Source organism: Chiloscyllium plagiosum, chromosome 9 (assembly GCF_004010195.1).
Source record: "Chiloscyllium plagiosum isolate BGI_BamShark_2017 chromosome 9, ASM401019v2, whole genome shotgun sequence".
In the NCBI taxonomy this organism is placed as follows: domain Eukaryota; kingdom Metazoa; phylum Chordata; class Chondrichthyes; order Orectolobiformes; family Hemiscylliidae; genus Chiloscyllium; species Chiloscyllium plagiosum.
The window spans coordinates 20,306,285-20,331,830 of NC_057718.1; the positions used below are offsets into that span (position 1 = coordinate 20,306,285).

At 40.0% G+C, this 25,546-nt stretch overlaps 1 protein-coding gene across 1 annotated transcript in view; it reads left to right on the plus strand.

Moving 5' to 3' along the window:
- si:ch211-125o16.4 (neuroblast differentiation-associated protein AHNAK) overlaps positions 1–25,546 on the plus strand; it is a 48,004-nt gene that overhangs the window by 11,906 nt on the left and 10,552 nt on the right. Inside the window, exons 2-4 of the mRNA XM_043696757.1 lie at positions 13,992–14,031; positions 14,701–14,857; positions 22,729–22,886. Of these exons, the coding sequence (XP_043552692.1) occupies positions 14,029–14,031; positions 14,701–14,857; positions 22,729–22,886 (318 nt within the window). The 5' untranslated portion in view covers positions 13,992–14,028. The remainder of the gene's footprint in view (positions 1–13,991; positions 14,032–14,700; positions 14,858–22,728; positions 22,887–25,546) is intronic.

The window sequence follows — 25,546 nt, forward strand, 5'->3', positions numbered from 1 at the left end:
CAAAAGACCATGAGATGTAGGAGCAAGAGTAGGTCACTCAATCCATTGAGTCTGCTCTGCCATTCAATGAGATTGTGGCAGATCTGATAATCATTAACACCACCTCCTGCCTTTTCCCTACAACCCTTGATTCCCTTACTAATTAAAAATCTGTCTGTCTCAGCCTTGAATGTACTTAATGACTCAGCCTCCATAGCCATTTGTGTGAGGAATTCCACAGAATCTCTACCCTCTGGGAAAAGAAATGCCTCCGCACCTTGGTCTTAAATGTGTGATTCCTTATTCTGGAATTATAGCCTCTGGTTCGAGACTCTCCCATAAGGGGAAACAAACTTTCTACATCTACCCTGTTACATCCCTAAGAATCTTGCATGTTTCAATAAGATCAACTGTCATTCCTCTAAATTCCAATGATTACAAACCTAACTTACTTAACTATTCTCATAAGACAGTCCTTTCATATCTGGTATCAGCTCTGGTCCCCAGTTTACTTGGCTGGTGTACTCGGGGTAACAGAAAATGTTGACCCACTTTCCATACTTAATGTGAACTATTATTTATTACAAATAAATCAATTCTAACCATAGGAAAGCAAAAATATGAATTATCAACATGTATCTCTAGTAGCTGAAACTCATACCCTACAGACCAATGCAGACTGACATAGACTACAAACAAACATGGATGTAATGGGTGAAGGAAAAAATATTGGGAACTACAGTTCAGTAGCACCCAGTCCACAGCATTTGGATGAGGCTCCCCTTTGCTTCTTCCAAGTCATTCAAATTTCTAATCTTCATATCCAAGTTCTTTCAATTTGGATCTAATTTTTTAAAAAAAGCATCAGTCTGTCTCTGGGAGAAACTTGCTCCACACATGGGGTGCTTTTGCGTCTCAAAATCTACCCCACTGCCTGAACAAAAGTAACAGTGTGAAAGAAAACTCACAATGAGTTCCAGTAACTTGTTTTTAAAAGTGCAGAACTCTTTTCACACTCCTTGGTTTACAGCAGCATCCTTTTCTCATGCTGGTCCACAATCTGAAATAAAGAAAAAGAAAAACAAAAAAGATGTGGTCTTTACACTATGAACTGAGCTAAGCTGAAAATTGAGGTTGCAGCCAGCAGTTCAATTCAGGAAAGTTTCCTATTTTTAAAACCACACTAAAACCACGCTGTTTACAACGATGCTTGACAGTGTTCAGAAAAGATTTACAAGGATGTTTGAGTGTTTGAGCTATGGGGAGAGGCTGAATAGGCTGGGGCTGTTTTCCCTGGAGTGTGGGAGGCTGAGGGATGACCTTGTAGAGATTTATAAAAAAACAAGAGGGGCATGGATAGGGTAAATAGACAAGGTCTTTTCCCTGGGGTGGGGGAGTTCAGAACTAGAGGGCTTAGACTTAGGATGAGAAGGGAAAGATTTAAAAGGGACTTAAGAGATAACCTTTTCACACAGAGGGAGGTGTGTGTTTGGAATGAGCTGCCAGAAGCAGTGGTGGAGGCTGGTACAATTATAGCATTTAAAAGGCATCTGGATGGCAGTATGAATAGAAAGTATGTAGAGGGATATGGGCCATGTGCTGGCAAATGGGGCTGAATTAGTTTAGGAAATATGATCAACATCAATAAGTTGGACTGAAGGTTCTATTTCCGTGCTGTACATCTCTCTGTGACATATATGTTATTATTATATATCCATGGACCAGGCACTTTATCTGCACCTAATACATAAGATCAAACAAAATTTGTTTAGGATCAAAAGAGCAAAAGAATGTGACACTTAGTCCAAGAATAGTGGAAACTAGAAGGAATGATGCAAGCTTCAGTGTTATTTTTCCATGGCCATTATTATTAGATAGTAAGTGTTTATGTCATATTGGCCTGGATTTATTTTACAAGAAGTGTAAAACACAGTGACAGGTCATTCGGCCAAACTAGTCCATGCTTATTAATCTACACAATTTAATAGTATTTTATCTACTCTCTAGACTGAAGACTTTATGGTTCTTTTAATTCTTTTTTGTGAAGCCTGTATTAAATGCTGGCAAACTGACAAATTTTTAAAAATAACTCATAAAATACTAGGAGTAGAGGTGGGAGGATCTCCACCTTCTCTTCCAAAGCAAATAACAGATCAGGAACAGAGCTAAAGATGAAGACTCCTTGATCCAGAGTTCCCATTACTGAAATTCAATGAGCAGGACCTACTCTAGCAGTCTTGATTGACACATTCAGTAACATGAGGCACAGCTGTCACCACAAGGATTCACGTGGACAGAATGACCTATAAATGGTCTAAAACCTCACAGTTAAAATGAAAGTGAGTTTTGTATTGGTCCCCTTGCTCAAAGATCTAATGGAACAGTGTCAGGTACACCAATCCTGCTCATGTGGAGTAACTGCAACCAACTATCCCATGGAAATGAGCACAAGTTTTAAAAGGGATGAACAGTTGGAAAGATTAAAGAATCATAAGTTCCACAGTCTAGAGAGTAAACAAAATACTATTAAATTGTGTAGATTAATAAAAATGGACTAGTTTGGCCGAATGGCCTATCCCTGTGCTTTGCATTCCTTGTAAAATTAATCCAGGTCAATATGTGCATAGTTAACCTCAAAGTCAGACTAGATGACATGAAATGGAAGTGAGTGAATTGCATGCTTAAAAGCAATACCATGGAAAAGACAAACAAAGTATGATGGGTGTGATTTTCCTCTTCCTAATAGAAGAATTAGTGAGAAAGGGAAATAATTGGGCGTGTTTGTCCTGGCGAGAAATTCATCCACAAATCAACACCCTTTAATTAAGTGTTGGGTGAGAAAGCTCATGGGCAACTGCATCAATTCACCACCAATTAAGGTCCTAAGTGGTCAATCAATGGCCACTCAAGGACCTCAACTTGCCAGCTCCCCAATCATCAGCCTCTTTGGTCTGATAGAAAGATAGCTAATTTCCTAACTGATAAATGAGGCGACTGGTAATGCCTGAATCTGAGGCAATTTGAGGCACTGATGAGCAATAAGGCGGTTGTGTCTGAAAGCCTGACTTTCCTCTTCCCACGACCTTCATCCCTAGAGAAGAAAATAAGTAACTATTCACCGTCGGATCCCTCAAGACATAGGCCTTGACTGACAGATTTAGGCTCAGAACCTGCTGACCTCTGATTGGCTGGTAGCTTCTGGCAGCCCAAGTCACCAGTGTCGAGGCCTGCGATAGCATGAAATAATAGCTGTCAATTGCCTGTTAGCTCTTAATGGATTCAATGGCCAGCAGTTCAGTGGGTTCTCTCACTGGTTAAGATAACTTGCTAAGTGCCACATAACACACTTGCCCCAAGACTTGGGGAGAAAAGGAAAATCATGCCCTATAGCTGATTTGAATGGAGTTAGATCTTTTTTATTACTTCGCAGGATGCGAGCATCACTAGCAAGGCATTGCTTGGCATTTGTTGTCCATCCCTAGTCATAGAGTCATACAGCATAGAAACTGACACTTCAGTCCAACTAGGTGCCCTTGAGAGCATGCTGGTAAGCTACCTTCTTGAACTGTTGCCATCTATCTGGTGTAGCTACTCCCATAATGTGTTAGAAAGGGAATTCCAAGATTTTGATCCTGCAGTGGTGAAGAAACTGAGATATAACTTCAAGTCAGGGTGGTGTGTGGTTTGAAAGGAACTTGTGACCATAAGGTCATAAGAAATAGAAACAGGAGAAGGCTGTTTGTCCTCTTGAGCCTATTCTGCCATTCAATAGGATTGTGGCTGATCTGAAACTCCTCATGTCCACTTCCCTGCCCTTTCCCTTGATGCCTTAGCTGGTCAAGAATCTATCTATCTCAGCCTTAAATGTACGTAAGGACTCTTCCCCAACAGCTCTCTGTGGCAAGGGGTTCAAAAAACTCACAACACTTTGAGGCAAGAAGTTCCTCCTCACCCCAGACTTAAATTGCCACCCTTTAATTCTGAGACTGTGCCCTCTAGACGGAGACTCTCCCAAGAGGGGAACATCCTGTCAGTATTTTCTCCGTCATGACCCTTAAGAATCCTATATGTTTCAATGAGAACACCTCTCATTCTTCTAAATGCCAATGTGGTAGTGTCAAAACCTATTTAACCTTCTCTGATAAGGCAATCCTTCACACCAGTATCATCCTTGTCAATGTTCTTTGAACAAGCTTCAATGAAATAATATACTTTCTCAAAAAAGGGGATCAAACCTTCTCGCAGTTCTCCAGATGTGGCCTCAACACTACCTTGTACAATTGCACTAAGAATTCCTTACTCTTTATTCCAACCCCTTGAAATAAGGGCCAACATTGCACTAGCCTTCCAGATTACTCACTGCACACACATGCTGGCTTTCTGTGTCTCATGCACAAGTACCCCCAAGTCCCTTTGTGTTGCAGTTTTCTGCAATTTTCTCCATTTAAATAATACTCTATGTAGGTGGTGTTCCAATGCCATGCAAAAAAGATTAACATAAAAACAGATGATCTTCCCTAGTTGAATGGTCTTTTCTTATCCTTGAAATGCTGTTCCTTTATTGGATCTGTTGAGCCTATCATTCACAGGACTGTGAACAGCAGTCTTTTAATCTCTGCTACCTGATGACGTATTCCAACAGGAGTTCCACATTAAATAGAAGTTTCTTTGCATGTTGAAATAGGGTAGGCAGGAATGCTGTAGATCCCGTTACACTGGCAACATTCTTCTCCCTTAGCAAACAATCTTAGCTCTCTTTCAATAATTCTCAATTGTATGTGCATTTAAATGGTGTTGGTCATACTGTGTACAGATCCGTAAACTTTCAAATAGAAGAGCAGGTTTCTTTTTGACTGAAGCAAACAATTAAAGATAAAATCAGGAGGAAACTGTGAAAGGAAGGCTTATGATTTTGATGATCAATGTAAATTAATATCTTTTCCAAAGCTTTCCTCTGTTTTTCATAATTGACTTATGCAGATTTACATTGGAGTATTTCATCAAAATGAGCATTCCGTAATTTGAAGTGTCATTGTATACAGGAAGAGAACATGCACTTTAAAAGTTTAGAATTTCAGATCTGAACTCATTTAAAAATCTTATATCCCACATTCAATTAAAAGACAGACAGTGCTTTTGATCCCAAGTTAAGTTATAATTGATATGAATTATTGCTGGCTATATCAAAATAAATGGCAAATATCTATAATCTGAAATAGGTCAACTGTTCATTGTGAGCTTCTTTGCATATTTAGCTCACAACCTATGGGGAAATATGTGAATTGAGATTAGAATAAAAACAATTTTCATTATCAGGTTGAGAATCAGAACCCTGAGGAAGGTTTTTGTCAGTTGGTACCTTTTGAAGAGAGCTGGTTTTTTTTGTTTTTATGAGGGAGAGTTAACAACCTTTAAAGAAGGATACAAATTGGCCGTGGTATAGCGTGGAAGGAGTTCCACGATAGAACAATCAAAACATGAACTTTAAACAGAGTGGCATGATGAGATGAACAAACAATTCTCATCTGGAAATTGTTATGCTTTGGTTGAATACATATAATAAAAATCATTTCCTCTAGTATTTGATGTTAAACCTGCCTGGGCTTATTCTTACATAATGTGGAGCCATATATTATATGTATATCTGTAAAATATGAATACATATTGTTTATATATATTTAAATGCTTCAAATTACAGAATCTTTTGGAGGGCAGAAGGAGATATTGCAATCTTTCATTTCTGAGCTGTTTCTTTGAATGGTCTATCCAGTTAGCACTACTGCACTTTCTTGCAGTTTATTTCTTTTCAAGCATTTATCCATTTCCTTTTCAAACCAAGATTTCTTGCTTTTTAAGCAATGGAAACAAATTCAAAACTATCCCACAATCCATTCCAGATCACAGCCAGGAAATTCTCTGCAGTCCCTTGGGTTCATTTGTCAATTACGTTAAATGTGTACCCTCTGTTTGCCAACCTTTCTGCCAGTGCAAAGCAATTTCTTGTCATTTAATGTATCAAAAAGACTTAAGAATTTGAATTTCTCTGTTAAGGCTCCCCTGAACTGTGCTGTTCTCAGGTTAACAATTCAGTTTCTCTGGACTTGCAACATAATTTCACTTTGAATTCTGATTAATGGATTTAATTATCAAATCTTAAAACACTCAGACCATGGTGGCTCAGTGGTTAGCACTGCTGCCTCGGGTTCAATTCCCGCATCTGGCAGCTGTCTGTGTGGATTTTGCACATTCTCCTCGTGTCTGCGTGGGTTTCCTCTGGGTGCTCCAGTTTCCTCCCATAGTCCAAAGATGTGCAGATTAGGTGAATTGGCCATGCTAAATTGCCCGTAGTGTTAGGCGCATTAGTCAGGGGTGAATGTAGGGGAATGTAGGGTCTGGGTGGGTTGCTCTTCGGAGGGTCGGTGTGAACTTGTTGGGCCGAAGGGCCTGTTTCCACACTGTAGGGAATCTAATCTAATCTAATCACTTCACCAGTTAATTGTATGCAGGTGTGAATTTACTTAAAGTAGAAGTGCTAAATTTCGAACTATATTCCTATCCTCATCATTTTAACGGGACAGGATTAAGGTTTTACATACGCAAGTTGACACGGGAATTTCTAAGGGTTGCTTTTCCAGATGTGCAGTCTGTAACAATATCACCATCATCTCATTACCATTCCACCTCAACTACCAGAAATGCAAATTCAATTATCTCAAAGAACACTTAAGTAACTACCTAACAAACAAATCAAGTGACAGAGGTTATATGCTGGAGAAATTGGGAAATCACCCAAGAAGCAAGTGACTGAAAGCCAGAGTTTAATAACAAGTATGGTAATAGATTTAGTGACATTCTGGCAAGCAAACAAAACATACAAATTAGGAGAATAGTTTGCTAGTTGGCCCCTCCATCCCTAGCTGATCTGATTGCGCCTTGACTCCACATTCCCACCTACCTGTAAAAACCATAAATTGTGTGCTAATATAAAACAAAGAACTGCAGATGCTGGAGATCAAAACAAACAAATTAGGAGGAGGATCACTGCACTTGAAATATTAATTCAGTTTGCTCTTCACAGATGCTTCCAGACCTGCTGGGTTTGTCCAGCAATTTCTGTTTTTGTTTGTTCCCTAAATTGTGTAGCTCAGACACACAGCCCAAAGCTGTACACTGTGACAGCAAGTTTAATGATTAATGAACTGACTAATTTTGCTGTGATAGTAACTAATACCTTCCCCTCTTGAGACAAAAGGAAGTTTTATTATCTTTCCGATGATGTCCTTATGAAGGGTAATTTCTTCGACTATTCTTTTTCTGTATTTATTAATTTGATTTGTTTTTGTACTTTTGCAGTAATTGTATATCTAATTGTTTTAACTTATTACATGTGGCAAGCACTTGAATATTCTTACTTGTGTTGACTTGCAAGTAAAACAATTGTTAATCCTCTGGATATGTAACTGTAATGGGGTAAATTAACATTGTAATGCCACAGCAGGTTCTGCCCATATATGGACACGATTGTTAAACAATTGAGGACAATACATCAGAAAAGTAGGAAACTGTAATATGAACAAATGTTCATTGTGGCTCATATATTCTTGCTCTCAGCTCCTTGTGAGGCAGGTAAACTGTTCTCAGGAGTGGTCTAGTTGCTGGGTTTTTCTGTAGTATAGGTTTGGCTTTTTGGTTTTGGAATTTGAGACGTAAAATAGGGCTCGGTGTCTCAAGCAGACTGAATGTCTGAATTGTTCACCAGAATTTCACCTACTGCATGACCAAATACATATCAACTATTGAAACTCTGCCATTTAATCTCTTGCTTCTTTCAACATTTTCCGACAGCAAAGAACGTCCTCTGCCAGGTTTGAGACTAAAACATAATTGTCCAAAATAGTTGTAACCGTGATGAACATATAAAACTTCTTTCAGATTTTCCAATGGTGGGAATTGTAGCATATTTTTAAATTAAATGAAAAAGAACTTGAAAATTCTATATATTTGAAGTAAAAGCTCAATTTGCTAGAAATATACAGCTGCAGATATAAAGAGGAAGTGTATCGAAACTTTTAGATTGGGGAAGGTTCTTTATAATATCCTGCTTAAAATGCTGGGTACTCCACTTACATGGACGTACACATGTATACAGTATGTTCACACAGGTTCGATCACAAAGCAGCTACAAAATGGCTGGGAAAGATAATAAACCACAAAGACAAAAGCAAAGAAATACAAAACTAAGGAGTTGTGCTTACAAAAATAAGTAATATTGATGGAAGCTATAGTTATACATGAGGTATGCAAGAGAATGATTCATGGTGATTTAAATGTTAGTGCCACTGGTTCTATAAACAGCAAGTCTGGCGGGTCTACAACAAAAAGGCCCTGGCCTATAATTTCCACACCAGAGGTTGTTCTTTGGAGTTAAAATAACCGTCAGCTTCAAATAAAGTTGCTACTAATCCGACTCCAATCATAATTTCAGGTTGACCATCCATAAGAGGAGGGGACCTCACAGTTTGAGAGTTTCCTTGTCCCAGCTTGGGGACCACAGAAGGTCTCTGCATTGGGTTTGTGGAAACCCAAATGTGAGCACATATCTGGGCTTTGACCTTGATCACTGAAAGATTAGCTGAAAGACTTCTTTTTCCCACCACTCTTTCTAAGGGCCCTCTCACAGTAGTAAACCAAGGAGTTGGAAACAGTGTAACACCCCTGAGATGGTATGGATGACATGAAATGAATATTGTAAATACTGAGGCACCTCAGAGTGCTATATATGAGAAACCAATCTGTTTTGTACTTGGTATAATGTTAAAGTCGAACTGTTATTTACAAAAGTATATTTTTAGAAACAAAAAGGATTCCTGAAGGAGAAGATTTGGATACCCTCACCTCCTCCCAATCCCTACAATGGGCCGCTGAAGCTGTCCAGTCGCCTGCCTATCTGGCAGTGCCCAATACTCATCTCTGGTATGAGTGCCCATCACAAAAATATGAAAGAAGGGAACTTCCTTCAAGAGTGGCTATTGGTGGCTAGGGGACTGTCAGTAGAGAAATTCTGCTTCTGATGACCCCAGATATTACCCTTCAATATTTGCATTTATCACTGGGCCAGATCACCTTTAACTTAGTGCTCAGTAGGAGTGAAATTTGCTTTCAAAACTAAAAATGAATCTGGAAACTATTCATTGTCGTTACCGTATCAACAATTAACAACAGTAACCCGAGCTATGTCAATATGTTACACATACTATACCTTGTATCCAGTCATAATGATGTATGGAATGCTACAACTTTATTGACGTATATCATTTGAATTCACACCAGTTTGTTGACTGTTGAGTTTATAAAACCCCACCCTCGGAGAGGTGGAGGTTTCAGTTTGATTTTATTTTTAATGGCAACACCTTCACGACATGACGTTCTCTGACAAGTTATTGCTATGGAGATGATCGAACTGAGTTAATTAGATTAGCAATACCAAAGAAAACTGAGATGAAAGAAAAGCAATGCGATGCACTGACATGTCAGTTTGCTAATATCATGCTGTAAGTCTGGCAGACATTGTTCAAGGAAAGTCAGATATTTACTGGGCAGTGGGGACAAACTTGACTCAAACCAAACTAGAGAAAATTGTATTTGTAGCACTTTTGGGCAGATTTGGTGACACAAGTCAGTCCCCTGAATTACCTAACAATTATTATTTTAATATCAGTGTTGACCAGATAGGCTAACAGAGACAGTTAATTAACACCAATCCGGAAGTCTAGGCTAGTGCAATCATAATTTGACATCTCCTTTCTTTTGATCAATTGGTTCCAATGGTGCTTCATAACTTGGACATCAATGCGTCTTTAATAGATCAATTATAGTGCAGTTTCTGTATTACTACAGTCAATGTGTTTGTTGATAGAGTTGTGGTTGAAGTGTCATGCTTCTAGGAATTCTCGTGCATGTCTCTGTTTGGCTTGTCCTAGGATGGATGTGTTGTCCCAGTTGAAGTGGTGTCCTTCCTCATCTGTATGTAAAGATACTAGTGAGAGTGGGTCATGTCGTTTTGTGGCTAATTGATGTGGCTAGTTGATCCTTACATATGGATGAGAAAGAACACCACTTCGACTGGGACAACACATCTATCCTAGAACAAGCCAAACAGAGACACGCATGAGAATTCCTAAAAGCATGGCATTCAAAATAGAAATCTTATTGACAAACACATTAAATTTGATCCCATTTACCACCCCCTAAGAAAAAGAACAGGAAATAACATCACCATAGAAAATGATGTCACCACAAGAAATGATATCACCAACCCTAGGAAACTTAAACATATAAATAGAAAGTGGGCTACACTACCAGTGCTTCATTCGGAGGCTCACTGAGTATGTTACCTAGTATGGTGGCAAAACGTCTGAAAATGAACCTTCCAGCTCAGCAAGCAAACGTACATCCTGAATCCTTTCAAGTTTCACAACATCCTTCCAATAGGAAGGATATCAGAATTGTGCACAATATTCCAAAAGTGGCCTAATCAATGTCCTGTACAGCCACAACATGACCTCCAAACTCCTATACTCAATGCACTAATCAATAAAGGCAAACATACCAAATGCCTTCTTGACTATCTTATCTACCTGCGACTCTACTTTCAAGGAACTATGAACCTGCACTCCAAGGTCTCTTTGTTCAGCAACACTCTCTTGGACCTTACTGTTAAGTGTATAAGTTCTGCTAAGATTTGGTTTTTCCAAAATGCAGCACCTCACATTTATCTAAATTAAACTCCATCTGCCACTCCTCAACCCATTGGCCCATATGATCAAGATCCTGTTGTACTCTGAGGTTACCTTCTTCACTGTCCACTACACATTGAATCTTGATGTCATTTGCAAACTGACTAACTGTACCTCTTATGTTCACATCCAAATTATTTATATAAATGACACAAAGTAATGGACCCAGCATCGATCCTTGTGACACTCTACTGGTCACAGGCCTCCAGTCTGTAAAGCAACTCTCCACCACCACCCAATGTCTTCTATCTTTTGAGTCAGTTCTGTATTGAAATGGCTAGTTCTCCTTGTATTGGATGAGATCTAACCTTGCTAACCAGTCTCCCATGAGGAGACTTGTTAAACGCCTTACTGAAGTCCATATAGATCACATCCATCGCTTTGCCCTCATCAATCCTCTTTGTTACTTCTTCCATTACACTCTCAACACACCTGAATCGAATAATCTTTTCAAGTCCTAGGCCCCACTCAGCGCCTCAAGCCCTCTGATCAGAGGAAATTGAATTGAGGATTCAAAGTCTAGCCTAAGTGATGGTGACCATGAAACTATCTTTAATTGTCATAAAAGCCCATTTGATTCACTTATTTTCTTCAGGGAAGGAAAGTTGGTATCCTTATTCAGTCTGACTTACACATGACTCCAGGCCGAGGCAATGTGGTCAACTCTTAGCTGCCTTCTGAAATCTCCAAGCAAGCCAAAGACAACTAGGGATGGACAACAAAATGCTGATCTTGCCAGTGATAGCCATGTCCCATGGAAGAATTAGAAAACCTTTCAATGATAATTTTTATCCTACTACTTCCCCTCCACCAATAGAGACTAATCGATGAGTAACTGAGGAGAAGAACCATTGAGCTCTACAGAAGTTTCTTCAAAACCACTTCAGCTTTCACTTGTTACTGTCTTCCTGCAAAAGTTTCTAAAACTTCCACCTTCTGAATGATCTCTCAAAACATCAAATTCCATCTGCTCCTCAACGTTCTCCACTATCATAGTAAACTTTATGCATGTTGAAGTGATACTTCTTATAAAGTCCAATTTGTTACTTATAGGGCAATGAAATATTTTTAAAAGAACATGATTATATTTTCATTTTCAATCGATTATTATTACCAAAACCCGTCTTTTCTGAAATCGTTATTCTTTTAAGTTAATTGGCAGCAAACCACTGAGAACGTAAGTAGTACAGTGGTGCCTCCTAGTGGAGCATGAAATATTATGTTGTTCCCAGGGAACTTATAGTCAGAGAGTCTTCCTTTTGAATCCTCTATTCAGGGATAACGTCACATTCTCATTACTGAGAATAAACCAATTGGCTTGGACCTTACATCAGATCATAAGATCATAGAGTACCTTTAGATATACTTATCTAGTTGGTACAGCGGTGCAATCTTAACATCTGTATCCTTTAATTTTTTCTCTCTTTCTCTCTCTCTCTCTGCCAGAGATTTTCTCGAGGCTCTGAAAATGGACCAGTTATTGAAGTAATTGTGACCTTGCCTGCTGATGGTTGGAGAGAAACTCGCTGAAATCTGACACTTTTTTTTTCTGCAGTAAACCTGCTAGAAACTCATTCCAACATCCCATTGTATCTTGCTGGGAGAATTTAAGATTTCAATTAAGAGGGCGGGATGGTGGCTCAGTGGTTAGCACTGCTGTCTAACAGTGCCAGAGACCTGGGTTCGATTCCAGCCTTGGGCGACTATCTGTGTGGAGTTTGCACATTCTCCCTGTGTCTGCATGGGTTTCCTCCCACAATCCAAAGATGTGCAGATTAGGTGAATTGACCATGCTAAATTGTCCATAATGTTCAGGGATGTGTAGGTTAGGTGCATTAGTCAGGGGTAAATGTGGAGGAATGGGTCTGGGTGGGTTGCTCTTTGGAGGGTGGGTATGGACCTGTTGAGCTGAAGGCCTGTTTCCACGTTGTTGGGATTCGATGATATTAAGGGTTCAACTAAATATTCCCCGGGAAAAGAGGATTAGATGGCAGACAGTTAAAAATCACTTGAAGAATTGTGACCTACAGGGCTACAGACCAACAGTTAGAAAGAGCGATTAGGCTGGTTAACTCTTATTTTGGCTGCAAGAATGTGACAGTCTGAAAGACCTTCTTCTGTTGCCACAGATTTTCTCTACTTCTAAATTCATATGTGAATCGTGCTATAACAAACTGAGAGACATAGTTTATTTTTTATTAATTCATGGCACGTGGGTGTCACTGGCCATTTCTTGTCCATACCTGATTGCCCAGAGGGCAGCTAAGAGTCAATTATATTGCTGTGGGCCTGGTGTCACATGTAGGTGACACCAGATAGGGACAACAGCTTTCTGCCCTAAAGGATATTAGTGAATGGATCATTAAAACATGGAATGATTCTAGGTACATGGATAGGAAAGATTTCAAGGGATATGGGCCAACAGCAATCGAATTGGACCAGTACTAAATTAAGAAACCTGATCATCAAGGACAAGCTGGGCCAAAAGGCTTGTTTCTGTGCAGTATACCTCTATAACCGGATGGGTTTGTCCCCAACAATCAACACCAGTTTCATGATCATCATTGGATTCTTAATAGGTACATGGATAGGAAAGATTTCAAGGGATATGGGCCAACAGCAATCGAATTGGACCAGTACTAAATTAAGAAACCTGATCATCATGGACAAGCTGGGCCAAAAGGCTTGTTTCTGTGCAGTATACCTCTATAACCGGATGGGTTTGTCCCAACAATCAACACCAGTTTCATGATCATCATTGGATTCTTAATTCTAGACTTATATTGAATTCAAATTCCTCCATCTGCCACGTTGGGAGGAATTGAACCCAATCCCCAGAACATTGCCTGGGTCCCTGGATTAATAGTCTAGCAATAGTACCACTAAATATTGCATCCCACTAATGATGTAAATGAAAGCAGGTGACATGACTTAAACAGTGGAAGCAAAACCAAGGGACGTGGCCAGAAATTGGAAGAAGACTCAATCCATCAGTGATAAACTTTCTGCAAAAACATCTTTTGTTATGTCAATTAAAAACGTTTATAAGCTTTGGACATGAGATATTCCCAATTAGTGATAGGTATTGTCTAGGCTCATTGGCAAGGAAAATGGTGCTCTTGACAAAGAGGAAGAGATTTCAAGACAGAATCAAATAAAGTGTAGTGTTGTTATTATAGAATGCAAAAAACTTTCACTTTGTTTCTCTGTCTGCAGGGATTTCCACTAGAAGAGCAGTGACTGAGGGGACAAAATGGTGGGTACGGATTTTCACAAAACAACCAATTTTAATGTTTAATGATGTGAGCATGTATGGTAGATTGAAAATTCTGATACTTGCAATGTTTCATCCTTCTCCTATTTTATATTGATAGCAAAGTCTCTGGTTTATAAATTCACTGACCTATTAATGTTAGAAATGTATCTTCGTACCAATAAGCTTCATGTTTGCAGGTTGTAGTGAGGTAATTCTCCAAAATGTTTTTTTGACAGTACCTCCACCACCTAGAAGGACAAGGTTAGTGTCAGAGAGGGAATATAGCACTTTCACGTTCCACTTTGAGTTTTATGCCATACTGCCTTCAATGCTCTTTGTTGTCACAGGGTATAATCTACTCGGAAGCAATCAGAACATTAACTTACCCAACCAAAATGTGAACATCAATTGGCTGGGAAGCATTATTGTCAGACTGTTGGAATGGAAAGATGGGAATGAGAACAGGCATCTTGTCGAGAGTTTTCACCCATAACATCCCAATCTTGCACTCACTGACTTTGTGAATTAGGAAAAACACTTCCCTTTCAATGTAACATAGTAAAAAGCTTTAGAATTAAATCTATCTATTTAGTCAAAATCTACAGATGAATTCTAGGCTATGTAAAGAACCTTCCAAACTCATAGGTGTGATTTTTCTTCTGAAACCAGAACTTCAGCTTTAACAAAATGATGGGAGTTACTCTCCCAGGGAACATTGGGGCTTTGTCGGAAGAACTTACCCTCACCGATACAAATGATGGAAATGTCATTATTGAGGATATTCAACAAGACTCTCCAGTTGCCAGAGCTGGTACTTTGAAAAAAGGTAACCATTCCATTTTTTTTAATGTGGAGTGATAAATATTAAATACCAGAACTGATACAACTGAAAATCAAAACATGTTTTTAGCATGGACAAAACAATTACAACTCTCTGACTTAGAAATTTGTTGGCACCATGCTTGTTTTTCAACCATGTAAAGATTACCTAAGTGCCCAATCCAGCTGGCAGTGATGTTGCACATATTTCCTTCTCCATATACAACACTAATGTTACTTTGTGTGCAACCATTAACCCTGGCATCTTTAGGAATTGGAATGGCTTCCATTCCCTCAATGTCTGGCTTATATTCGTGTTTGTGGAGGTGACCACTCAACCCATGTTGGGCAGAATAGCTTCCACACTCTATGGAGGCCATGACAGAAATTCAAGCTGTACTCCAAGGTTGGAGCCAAGTTATTACAAGTTGGTTGGCTGATGATCAAGTGCATCTTGACTTTCTTTATGTACATCCACTAACCTTATACAATGGCCTGAGTCCTCAAAGTCAGCATGCATGTCCTGTGAGGCAGAGTTAGTGCACTATCTTGTTCTCTAGTGAGCTGATATGTGTGGTGTCCTATTCCCTTGCCTGAGCTTCTTTCACATGTTTCACTCATCAGTGTAGATCCTTCCTCAAGACAAGGAAAAGTAGAAAAAAATGTCATCAACCCTGAATGACTATATGTCCCCATCTTTGCCAGAGATGATTTCTGTGAACCACAACAACAGTATGAAACCAACTAAAATTGTTAATCAAGCAATTACCAGGCATTTTGTGAGGGAATGGAATTTTTCCAATGGTGCACAGGAGTGTCTGCAGGAGCCCAGTGCACAGTGGAAGATAGGACTACTTGAATATAATATGCAATCAGAACTTCGAAGATACAAAATGGCACGGCCAAGGTTATCTACAGGGAGAAACTTTCAAAAGCTTATCCTTGAAGACTGCTTTCTCAGATAGTGTTGCCTGGTGAGAACAGAAATGTTGGAAATCACAACGGGTCAAGCAGCACCTGTGGAGAGAGTGCAAGCTAACATTTTAAGTCAAGATGACACTTCATCAGAGCTGATGTGAAGTGCAATGTGAAAAGCTGCCTTGTAACTCAATGTCTGCTCCAGTTGTTTCACACCTTTGTTAATTTTTTTTTCACAACAAGTGTTATCACACACAACCAAACAGTTTTTACCACCACCACAGCACCTGTACAAATTTTCACCTGCACCATTAAATCACCTGTATTTCCAAATTGTTCAATTTCAGCGCACAGCCTATTATGGGTAATATAATAATAGCAACAGTGAGGGAAAGGTAGGAAGAGCAGAAGAGGGCTAAATCAAAGTGGAGTTGGATGGAAAATCTCTCCAATTTATCTGAACTCTCTCTCATCCTATTCAACTCAGCAGCCATCTCCCTTCAGGCATAGTGAAGGCTACAAGTCACCCTCATTCAATTGAGTGTGCTGAATTGCATGGTCATTTCCTTATCACACTTGCCCATTACCAGTTGGATGTTGGAGCTGATAAGACCCTCTCAATAGGATGCATCTTCAGAGATTGTACCTGCTGTCACACTGCAAAGGCAATCAAGTTCATGACCTGAAAATTATCTTGCCACCCAGAAAAACATCTTAATATGGAAAAAATTCAGTCTGATCTGACTCACATTCACTGCCTAAATATATGCAAACCCCAGAGGACCTAAGTGTTTTGTCTGGAACTCTGGGAAATCTTTTTCAATATGAGAAATTTCCTGCTGTCTACAGCCAGAGTACATTACCTTGAAAAAGGTGCTGATTTTTGTCCAGCAGCTTGATTTTCTGGCTCACATATAATTGTAACCAATGAATGGCATTTATAACAAAACACAGAGGATGTTGGAGAAAATCAGCAAGTCTGGCAGCATCTATGGAAAGAGAAACAGACTTAATGTTTTGGGTCCAGTATGACTTTTTCAGAGGATTCTGAAATCCCATTGGTACTAGCAAAACAAGTTACGGATATTGGTGAAAGAACTGACTAAACAGTCTTGACAAAGAATATGTAGAGAGAGTGTTTCCTCTTATGGGAGAAACTAGAATTATGGATCTCTGTTTAAAAGTCGGGAATTGCCCATTTAAAACAGACGAGGCAATTATTTTTTCCAAGGGTTGTGAGTCTGTGGAAATCTCTTTTTTGAAAGGTAGTGAAAGCAGAGCCTTTGACTATTTTTAAGACAGATTCATGTTAAACAAGGTGGTGAAAGGTTTTTGGGGTAGGCAAGAATGCAGATTTGAGATTACAATCAAATCAGCCAGGATCTCATTGAATGGTGAAGCAGACGAGATAGACTGACTGGCCTATCTCTTCTCCTGTATCTTCTGGGGAAACAAGAATGCAGATTTGAGGCTCTAGTCAGATCAGCCTTGATCTTATTGAACGTTGAGTAGGCTCAAGGGGCTGAATAGCCTGCTTCTGCCTCTTTATGTTCATGTGATAAATTCACTTAAGACTCTTAAGGTTATGACCTGTGAAAATATAAATTATGAATGGTGTAAAATGGGTTGCTGATTGACTATCTTTCATTTTTACACTGTTGCACCAAGTCAAAACCTGCCCCTTAATTCCATGACAGCTTATCTTCAATTTCATTTAAGCCTGAGGTGCTGCCCTAGATATTACAGAATTCAGAGGTATTAATCTGTCTGAACTATTCCCCTGACCTGTAGTCAGCATTGCCACACTGGAATCAATTTGCCTGGAGGCCTTACATACAACAGAATGTTTGCAGATGTTCCTGGAGCTGCCAGGTGCGCCAAGAATTACTGTATTATTGTGAATTATTCTCTGAAGTGTGTTCTACTCTATTATATTGGAGTCAATCCCAGCTGACTGCTGCATATCTTCTGAGAGTCTGCTACGTGTTTCCGCATGTGCCAGCATGCTTATTTTCATGGCAGGATGGCTAAGACTTCAGTATCTAGAGAACTGACATCTCCTAAATTTCTGTCCAGCAACATCAGGCTTCACTTCGTTGCCTTAACCAAGATTTGCTTCTCAGCAGCACTACTGAGTTGCCTCAAATGTATTTCACTGGGACAGTGAGTGGAAGAGACAGGAAATGAATGAGGTCAATGAGTGACCATCAGCATTGCTAATGGTTGAAGTAGTTGGAAGTTTGAAGCAGTTTTGAAGAGCCATACTGGACTCAAAACATTTGTTTTGTTACTATTTGCAGATGCTGCTAGACCTGCTGAGTTTCTCCAGCATTTGTTGCTTGAATTTCAGGTTTCCAGTATCCACCTTACTTTTCTTTTGTTGCAGTGTTTTTCTGTTCATTCTGTTCTTAAATGCTGAATCTTGGCTCACAACTTGTGGGAAGACTAAGGCAGATACAAAGTTTCCACTCAGTCTCTCACTGTTACTTTTCATTGTCTTTACTTTTGTAACAATAACATGTTACAATACAGGTATACAGGCTGCCACTTCAAACTCACTATGTTCATAAGGCCCCCACTTATAAAACTAAATTGCAAGGGTGGAGTATGTGTGAAAGGTAACCATCATCCATTTTTCTTGTTATCCAGGCTGTGCCTCCCATAGCTCTCTGTTCCTAGTTTTGCTATAGTCCCTTTCTGCAGCAGGAAGATGATGGTCTACTGGTATTATCATTGGACTATTAATCCAGAAACTCAGCTAATGTCCTGTGCATCTGGATTTGAAACCCACCAGATGGTGGAATTTAAATTCGATTGTAAAAAAAAGTCTGGAATTAAGAATCTACTGAAGACCATCAAACAACTGTTGATTGTCAGAAAAACCTTTAGGGAAGGAAATATGCCATCCTCACCTGTCTGGCCTACATGTGACTCCAACAGTGTGGTTGACTCAAGTCTCAAGAAAGAAATTGAACAGGACAGACCACCCAGCATCAACCTAGGTGCAGGAATAGACAATGGCAGAAACAGCCCTGTCAACCCTGCAAAGTCCTCCTTACTAACATCTGGGGGCGAGTGCTAAAATTGGGAGAGTTGTCTCACAGTCTAGACTGATGCAAGTCAAACTTATGGGACAGACAATGTCCCAGGCACTACCATCCCTGGATATGTTCTGTCCCATTGGCAGGAGTGACCCAGCAGAGGTGGCAGTACAGTGCTATACAGAGAGTTGTCTTCAGAATCCTTAATATTAACTCCGGACTCCATGAAATCTCATGGACAAGGAAACCTCCTGCTGATTTCTACATTCCATCCTCACTTAGCTGATGAATCATTACACCTCCAATCAAGATGCACAGGACATTAGCTGAGTTTCTGAATTAATAGTCCAATGATAATACCAGTAGACCATCATCTTCCTGCTGCAGAAAGGGACTATTGCAAAACTAGGAACAACACTTGGAGAAAGCTCTGAGGATGGTAGGGGTGCAAAATGTACTGGGTGGGGGATTTCAATGTCCTCCACCAAGAGTGGCTTACAAACAACACTACTGTTTGAGCTGGTCAGGTCTAAAGGACATAGCTGCTAGATTGGGTCTGCAGCAGGTGGGGAGGGAACCACCATGAGGGAAAAACATACATGACCTCATTCTTACCAATCTGCTGGCTTCATTGGTAAGGTAAAAGTGACCACAACACAGTCCAGACAAATCCCACCTTAATATTGGGAATACCCTCCATTGTGGTATGTGATAGACAGGACAAAATGATCCCACAACCAACAGATCAGATCTCAGCTCTGCAGTCCTGCCACATCCAGTCGTGAATGGTGGTGGATAATTAAAGCACTTATTAGAGGAGGAAGAGGGTCCATAAATATCCCCAGCCTCGATGATGAAAGAACCCAACACAAGTGCATAAGATAAGGTTGAAGCATTCTCAGCAATCTTCAGCCAGAATTGTCAGTGGTCCTCAGCATTACAGATACCAGTCTTCAGCCAATTCAATTCACTCCTCGTGATATCAAGAAATGGTTGGAGGCACTGGATACCTCAAAGGTTATGAAGTTAAAAATCACACAACACCAGGTTATAGTCTAACAGGTTTAATTGGAAGCACACTACCTTTCGGAGCGACACTCCTTCATCAGGTGATAGTCGAGGGCTCAATCCTAACACACAGAATTTATAGCAAAAATTTACAGTGTGATGTAACTGAAATTATACATTGAAAAATTAATTGTCTGTTAAGAATACAGTGATAGTTTCACTTTTCATGTGTAAATCACAAAACCTTTTTTTAAAAAAGTTGCATTCTCTGGTTAGCTGTTAACAATGGTGATGGCTAGACAATATGTTGAAGGTGTTGTGTGTGAAGGTGGTGTCAAAAGGTTATGGGTCTTGACAACATTCCAGCAATAATACTGAAGACTTGTGCTCAAGAACTTGCCACTCCCCTAGACAAGCTGTTCTAGTACAATTACGAAACTGGCAACTAACCAATGAAGTGGAAAATTGTCCGGGTATTTTCTGTGCACAAAAAGCAGGACAAATCCAACTTAACTAATTAACGCCCCATGGGTCTTCTCTCTATCATTAGTAAAGTGATGGAAAATGTCATCAACAGAGCTATTAGGCAGCACCTGCTCAACAGTAATCTGCCCAGTGACATCCAGTTTGGGTTGCATCAGGTTCTCTCACCTCCCGACCTTATTACAGCCTTGGTGCAAACATGGACATAAGAGGTGAATTCCAGAGATGAAGTTAGAGTGACAGTCCTTGGCATTAAGGCTGAATTTGACAGGAGCCCTCGGAGTATCGGGGGCAAACTCTCCACTAGCTGGAGACATACCTAGCATATAGGAAGATGGGCATTGTTGTTGAGGTCAGTCACCTCAGCTTCAGGACCTTACTACAAAGTTCCTCAGGGTAGCATCCTAAGCTCAACCAACTTCAACTGCTTCATCAATGACTTTCCCTCATCATAAAGTCAGACTTTGGGATGTTCGCTGATGATTGCACAATGTTCAGCAACATTCAAATGCAACAAGATCTGGATAATATCCAGACTTGGGCTGACAAGTAACAGTCACACCATACAAATGCCAGGCAATGACCATCGTCAATAAGAGACAATCTAATCACCACTCCTTAATATTCCATAGAATACTATGTTAGTGAATCCCTAAAGTGTGGAAACAGGCCATTCAGCCCAACAAGTCCACACTGACCATCTTAAGAATAACCCCCTCAGACCCCCCCCCCCCCTACTCTATAGCCCTGCATTTCCCATAACTAATGCACCTAACCTGCACATCCTTGAACACTATGGGCAATTTGGCATGGCCAATTCACCTAACTTATACATCTTTGAACTGTGGGAGGAAACTGGAACACCTGGAGGAAACCCACGCAGACACAGGGAGAATATGCAAATTCCACAAAGACAGTCGCCCGAGACTGGAATCAAACCCACATCCTTGGTGCTGTGAGACAGCATTGCTAACCAGTGAGCCACCATGCCATCCAGTGTTACCATCACTGAATCCCCCATTATCAAGATCCTCAGAGTTATCATTGGGCCAGAAACTCAATGGGACTCATTATATAAACACATTGGCTACAAGAGTAAGTCAGAGGCTAGGAATACTGTGGCAAATCATCATCATCTGACTCCTCAAAGTCTCTCCACCATCTGCAAGGCACAAGTCAGGAGTGAGTTGTAATACTCCCCACTTACCTGGATGAGTGGAACTCCAACAACACTCAAGAAGCTTGGCACCATTCAGAACAAAGCAGCCAACTTGATTGACACCAAATCCACAAGTAACCAGTCCTCCATCACCAATGCTCAAGAGCAACAGTATGCACTGTGTACAAGATGCACTGAAGAAATTCACTAAAAATTCTCAGACAGCCCCTTTTAAACCCATGACTGTGTGGATTCTATGACTGATTGATTGACCTCTTCCATCTAGAAGTAACAGATAAATGGAAACACCACTTTTTGCAAGTTTCCCACCAAGCCACTCACTATTCTCACTTGGAAATGTATTGCTGTTCCTTCATTGCCACTGGATCAAATTCTGGGAACTCCCTTCCTCAGGGCATTGTGAGTCAACCCTCCAGCATGCGGACTGCTGTGGTTCAAGAAGACAGCACACCATTACCTTCTCAAGGGCAACTAGGGATAGTCAATAAAATGCCTGCCAGCCAGCGATGCCCACATCCATGAACGAATTTTAAAAAATGCTTGGCATCAACCTGCTCACAGGGCCTCCCCTGCTCTCTGACCCTCTCTGGCTTGCTGACTCACTTCTGCTTCTTGACTCTTTGCCTCTTGCCAACTCTGTCCTGCTTGCTGACTTTCTCTTGGTCACCAACTCACCTTTGTTCCCCATTTCTGACACTTGCTGGTTCCTACCCATTCCTTTTACTTCCCATTCCCCATCCTCATATTCACTACATCTCTCCTGTTTGGTGTTTCTCTCACACACCACATCCCTTTTCAAATCTCCCATACACGGTTTCTCTTCGTGGTCCTCCCATTAAAACCTCCTCCAATTCCCTTAATTACCCCCTTCCTCTCAGAGACCATGGTAATTAGGAAGAGTTAGCTTATCCCTTCCATTTTTAAAGTTATTTTGTTTTACAAACACTTTCATTGACAAATACAGCTATATGAATGTATTTCATTTTACTGGTTTAATGTTTAATTGTTTTCTCCAATGAGAAAGGTCCATTTAGAATGTTGTAATGCTTTTAGATACTTTGTAATTATCATGCTCAGAGATGATGATACATATCTCCTGATGCATATGGTGACATTTTTTATGTGTATTTGTTGAACAAATTTTATTACAGGAGATTTTATTCTCTGGAAAAATGTGGTACATTTTAATATAGTACAAATAACTTTAAAACTTATCTTTGTCTATCTTACCTTTATCTTGTCTTGTAGGTGATCAATTGAATGCAGTAACAATACATTTTGACAATCTAACCAGTGAAGAAGTTAGCAAAATACTGAAATATTCGGAACAATACAAAACAAGCTTAAAACTAAATGCAAAAGAAGAACTCAGGAGTCCAGATTTCAGACTGTCCAGTCCTGACATGGTAAAAAAAAAGTTCTTGGTTTATCTAGCTACTTTCAATGAAACAAATAAATTTTCTGGCCATTGCTTGAGTTTTCACATTTACTAGTACTGAGCATCCTAGTTGCTGGTTACCTTCCTTTTGCTGACCGTCCCAGTCCCTGACTCTCCCTCTCACCAAATATCCCATGCACTGACCTACTTTCCCTCCCACCTACCCTTTATGTCCTCAACTCCTGCTCTCACTAACCCTCCCAGTCCCCAGCCATCTCTCTCACCAAACTTCCCAGTTGCAGGCCCAACCTGTATCTTGCTAATCTTTTTCACATGCCTGACCCTCCCACTCACTGAATGTCCCAGTCCCTAAATCTTCCTGTATGTGACCCTCCCTCTCACGAAACATCATTGCTCCCCCCCACCTTGTCCCTGATCATCCTAGTCACTGGCTGACCTTCCCTACCACTGACCTTCCTTCTAGACCTCCTTTCTGTTTGCCCACCTTCTTGTTGTCTCTCTAGTTTGTGGTTTACCTTTATGACCTTGAACTCAAACATTTCTCTCACTCCAAAGTTGCTCATCCTGCCTCTCACTGCTCATCTCCCAGGCCTTCACTCACAACAAGGGAAATGGATGCAGCAAGTGGGAAAGTTGGCCAACAAACAGGAGGGCTGGCAAGCAACTGTGAGGATCTGGAACTGGCAGGATTGGAAACCAGGAGGGTTGGGGCCTTGACGAGTTGCACGGGGATTAAGAGATTGGCCAACAAACAGGAAGTTAGCTAGAAACTGGATGATTAGGGAAGCAAAAAGTGCAATGAGCAAGAGATTTGGTAAGCGCATTGGTGGTGAGGACTGTGGAGTAGGAAAGGCAATGATTGGGAAGACTGATAAATGTGGAAAGTGGTGTATGGGCAGGTACAAGCAGAGTAAGCCTTTTGTATTTTTCAATGAATTTTATTTTATAAGTTATATCTTTTACAAATATAGGAATCTAACTACATTCCATCTTATAATGTTTTCAACATTTATTTTTAAAATTTCTTAAATAAACTCTTCATTTTGTAAACATTATTTGTCCTGCAGACACCAACATTCTGGCAGAGAATATAACATACAGGAAATCCTCAGTTCCATGGAGCTGTTATGTTTAGCTGTTCCAAAATATTAGCAATTCTGCCTAGAAAAAAGGATGGACTTAGTTGCAAGGTTTTCAATAGGTCACTCAGGACAGTTCAAGGGCTATTGAAAAGTAGTTCAAAGTTTACAGGCAGTTGATAAAGTCAGGGAAGATGAGAAAGAGAGAGAAAAAGTAAAAGTAGGTACTGCTATTTAAGCTATACTTGTAGGAAGATAACTGAATTTACATAGGTTTTGCTCAAGGGTACTTAGTGAGAAGTCCCAAGAGAAGTTGGATATCCCTGTGTTGTTTGGACTCAGTTGGAGTTGGGGCTCCAAATAGTCCCAGGCGCAATGGAAACTGAGAAGAAGCTGTCTGCCAGCTGAACGGGGGGGGGGGGGGGGGTTTGAAAAGCACACAAGTAGTATTTGCTTAATGCAACTGAATTCAAATCAGATCTCAGAGAAAGAAAGAATTCTAGCTTGGTGAAGTTAATTGTTGGTAAAAACCTAGAGTTATGACTGTGAGTAAGTACTAGAGTGCAGTTTCCAAAGTGCAGGGCAAGGAAAGGAAGGTTATCAAAATAATAGTAAATAAAAGCAAATTACTGCTGATGCTGGAATCTGAAACCAAATGAGAAAATGCTGGAAAATCTCAGCAGGTCTGGCAGCATCTGTAAGGAGAGAAAAGAGCTGACATTTTGAGTCTAACTGACCCTTTGTCAAAGTTGGTTATTGTTGAAAACAGGCACGGTCAGTATGGTGGCTCATTACAGAACAGTTCATTACAGGGTGTTTCAAGATGAGCAAAAGTAAGATCTGAATCCCTTGTGAAGTTCACTGAAATTTGACAGAAGACCATGTCATTAATGTTTGAGAATTGCTGAGCCATTTGGACAACTCACTGTATTTGCCATTTGAGGTGTAGTTTCAGGTATTTGACCATAATCCAGGTTTACCACACATTAGTTCTGGGTATTAGCATTCAAGTTATATAAGTATTGTAGATTGTATTATTGTTGTAACCTTGTGGTAGTAACATTTATTGTTATTTGTTCAAGATCATGAAATCCTGTGGCTTTATTCTCTTAGTAAGTTCCTTAGATCTCAGAACTTGTCTACTTAAACTTACAGGTCCTTAGGCAGATTGTAACATAAATTTGCTGTCTGGTCCAGGATTATAGCTCTGAGGAGAAAGGCCATGTAGGTCCTAGCTACAGTTTTTACATTGGTTGTGTGGGAAAAAGCTGATTCAAGTAATGTTGTTTCACTTAAGTTACACTTTTAAAGAACACAACTATAATGTTAAGTAAGGACATTCCTCTATATTCAAGGCTGAATCACTGAATCAGTCAAAATTTTGTCTCTCAAGGAGTCAAGGTTTATGAGGTGTAGGCAGGAAAGTGGAATTAATACCACAATTGGATTAGCTATGATCTTACTGCATGGTGCAGCAGGCTGAGTGGTCCACTCCTGCTCCTATCTCTTATGATCTTCTTAATTAAACGTTTATGCCAATTATGAGTCAAAATCAATTGAGCATACATACTTTACAAATTATGTTCTT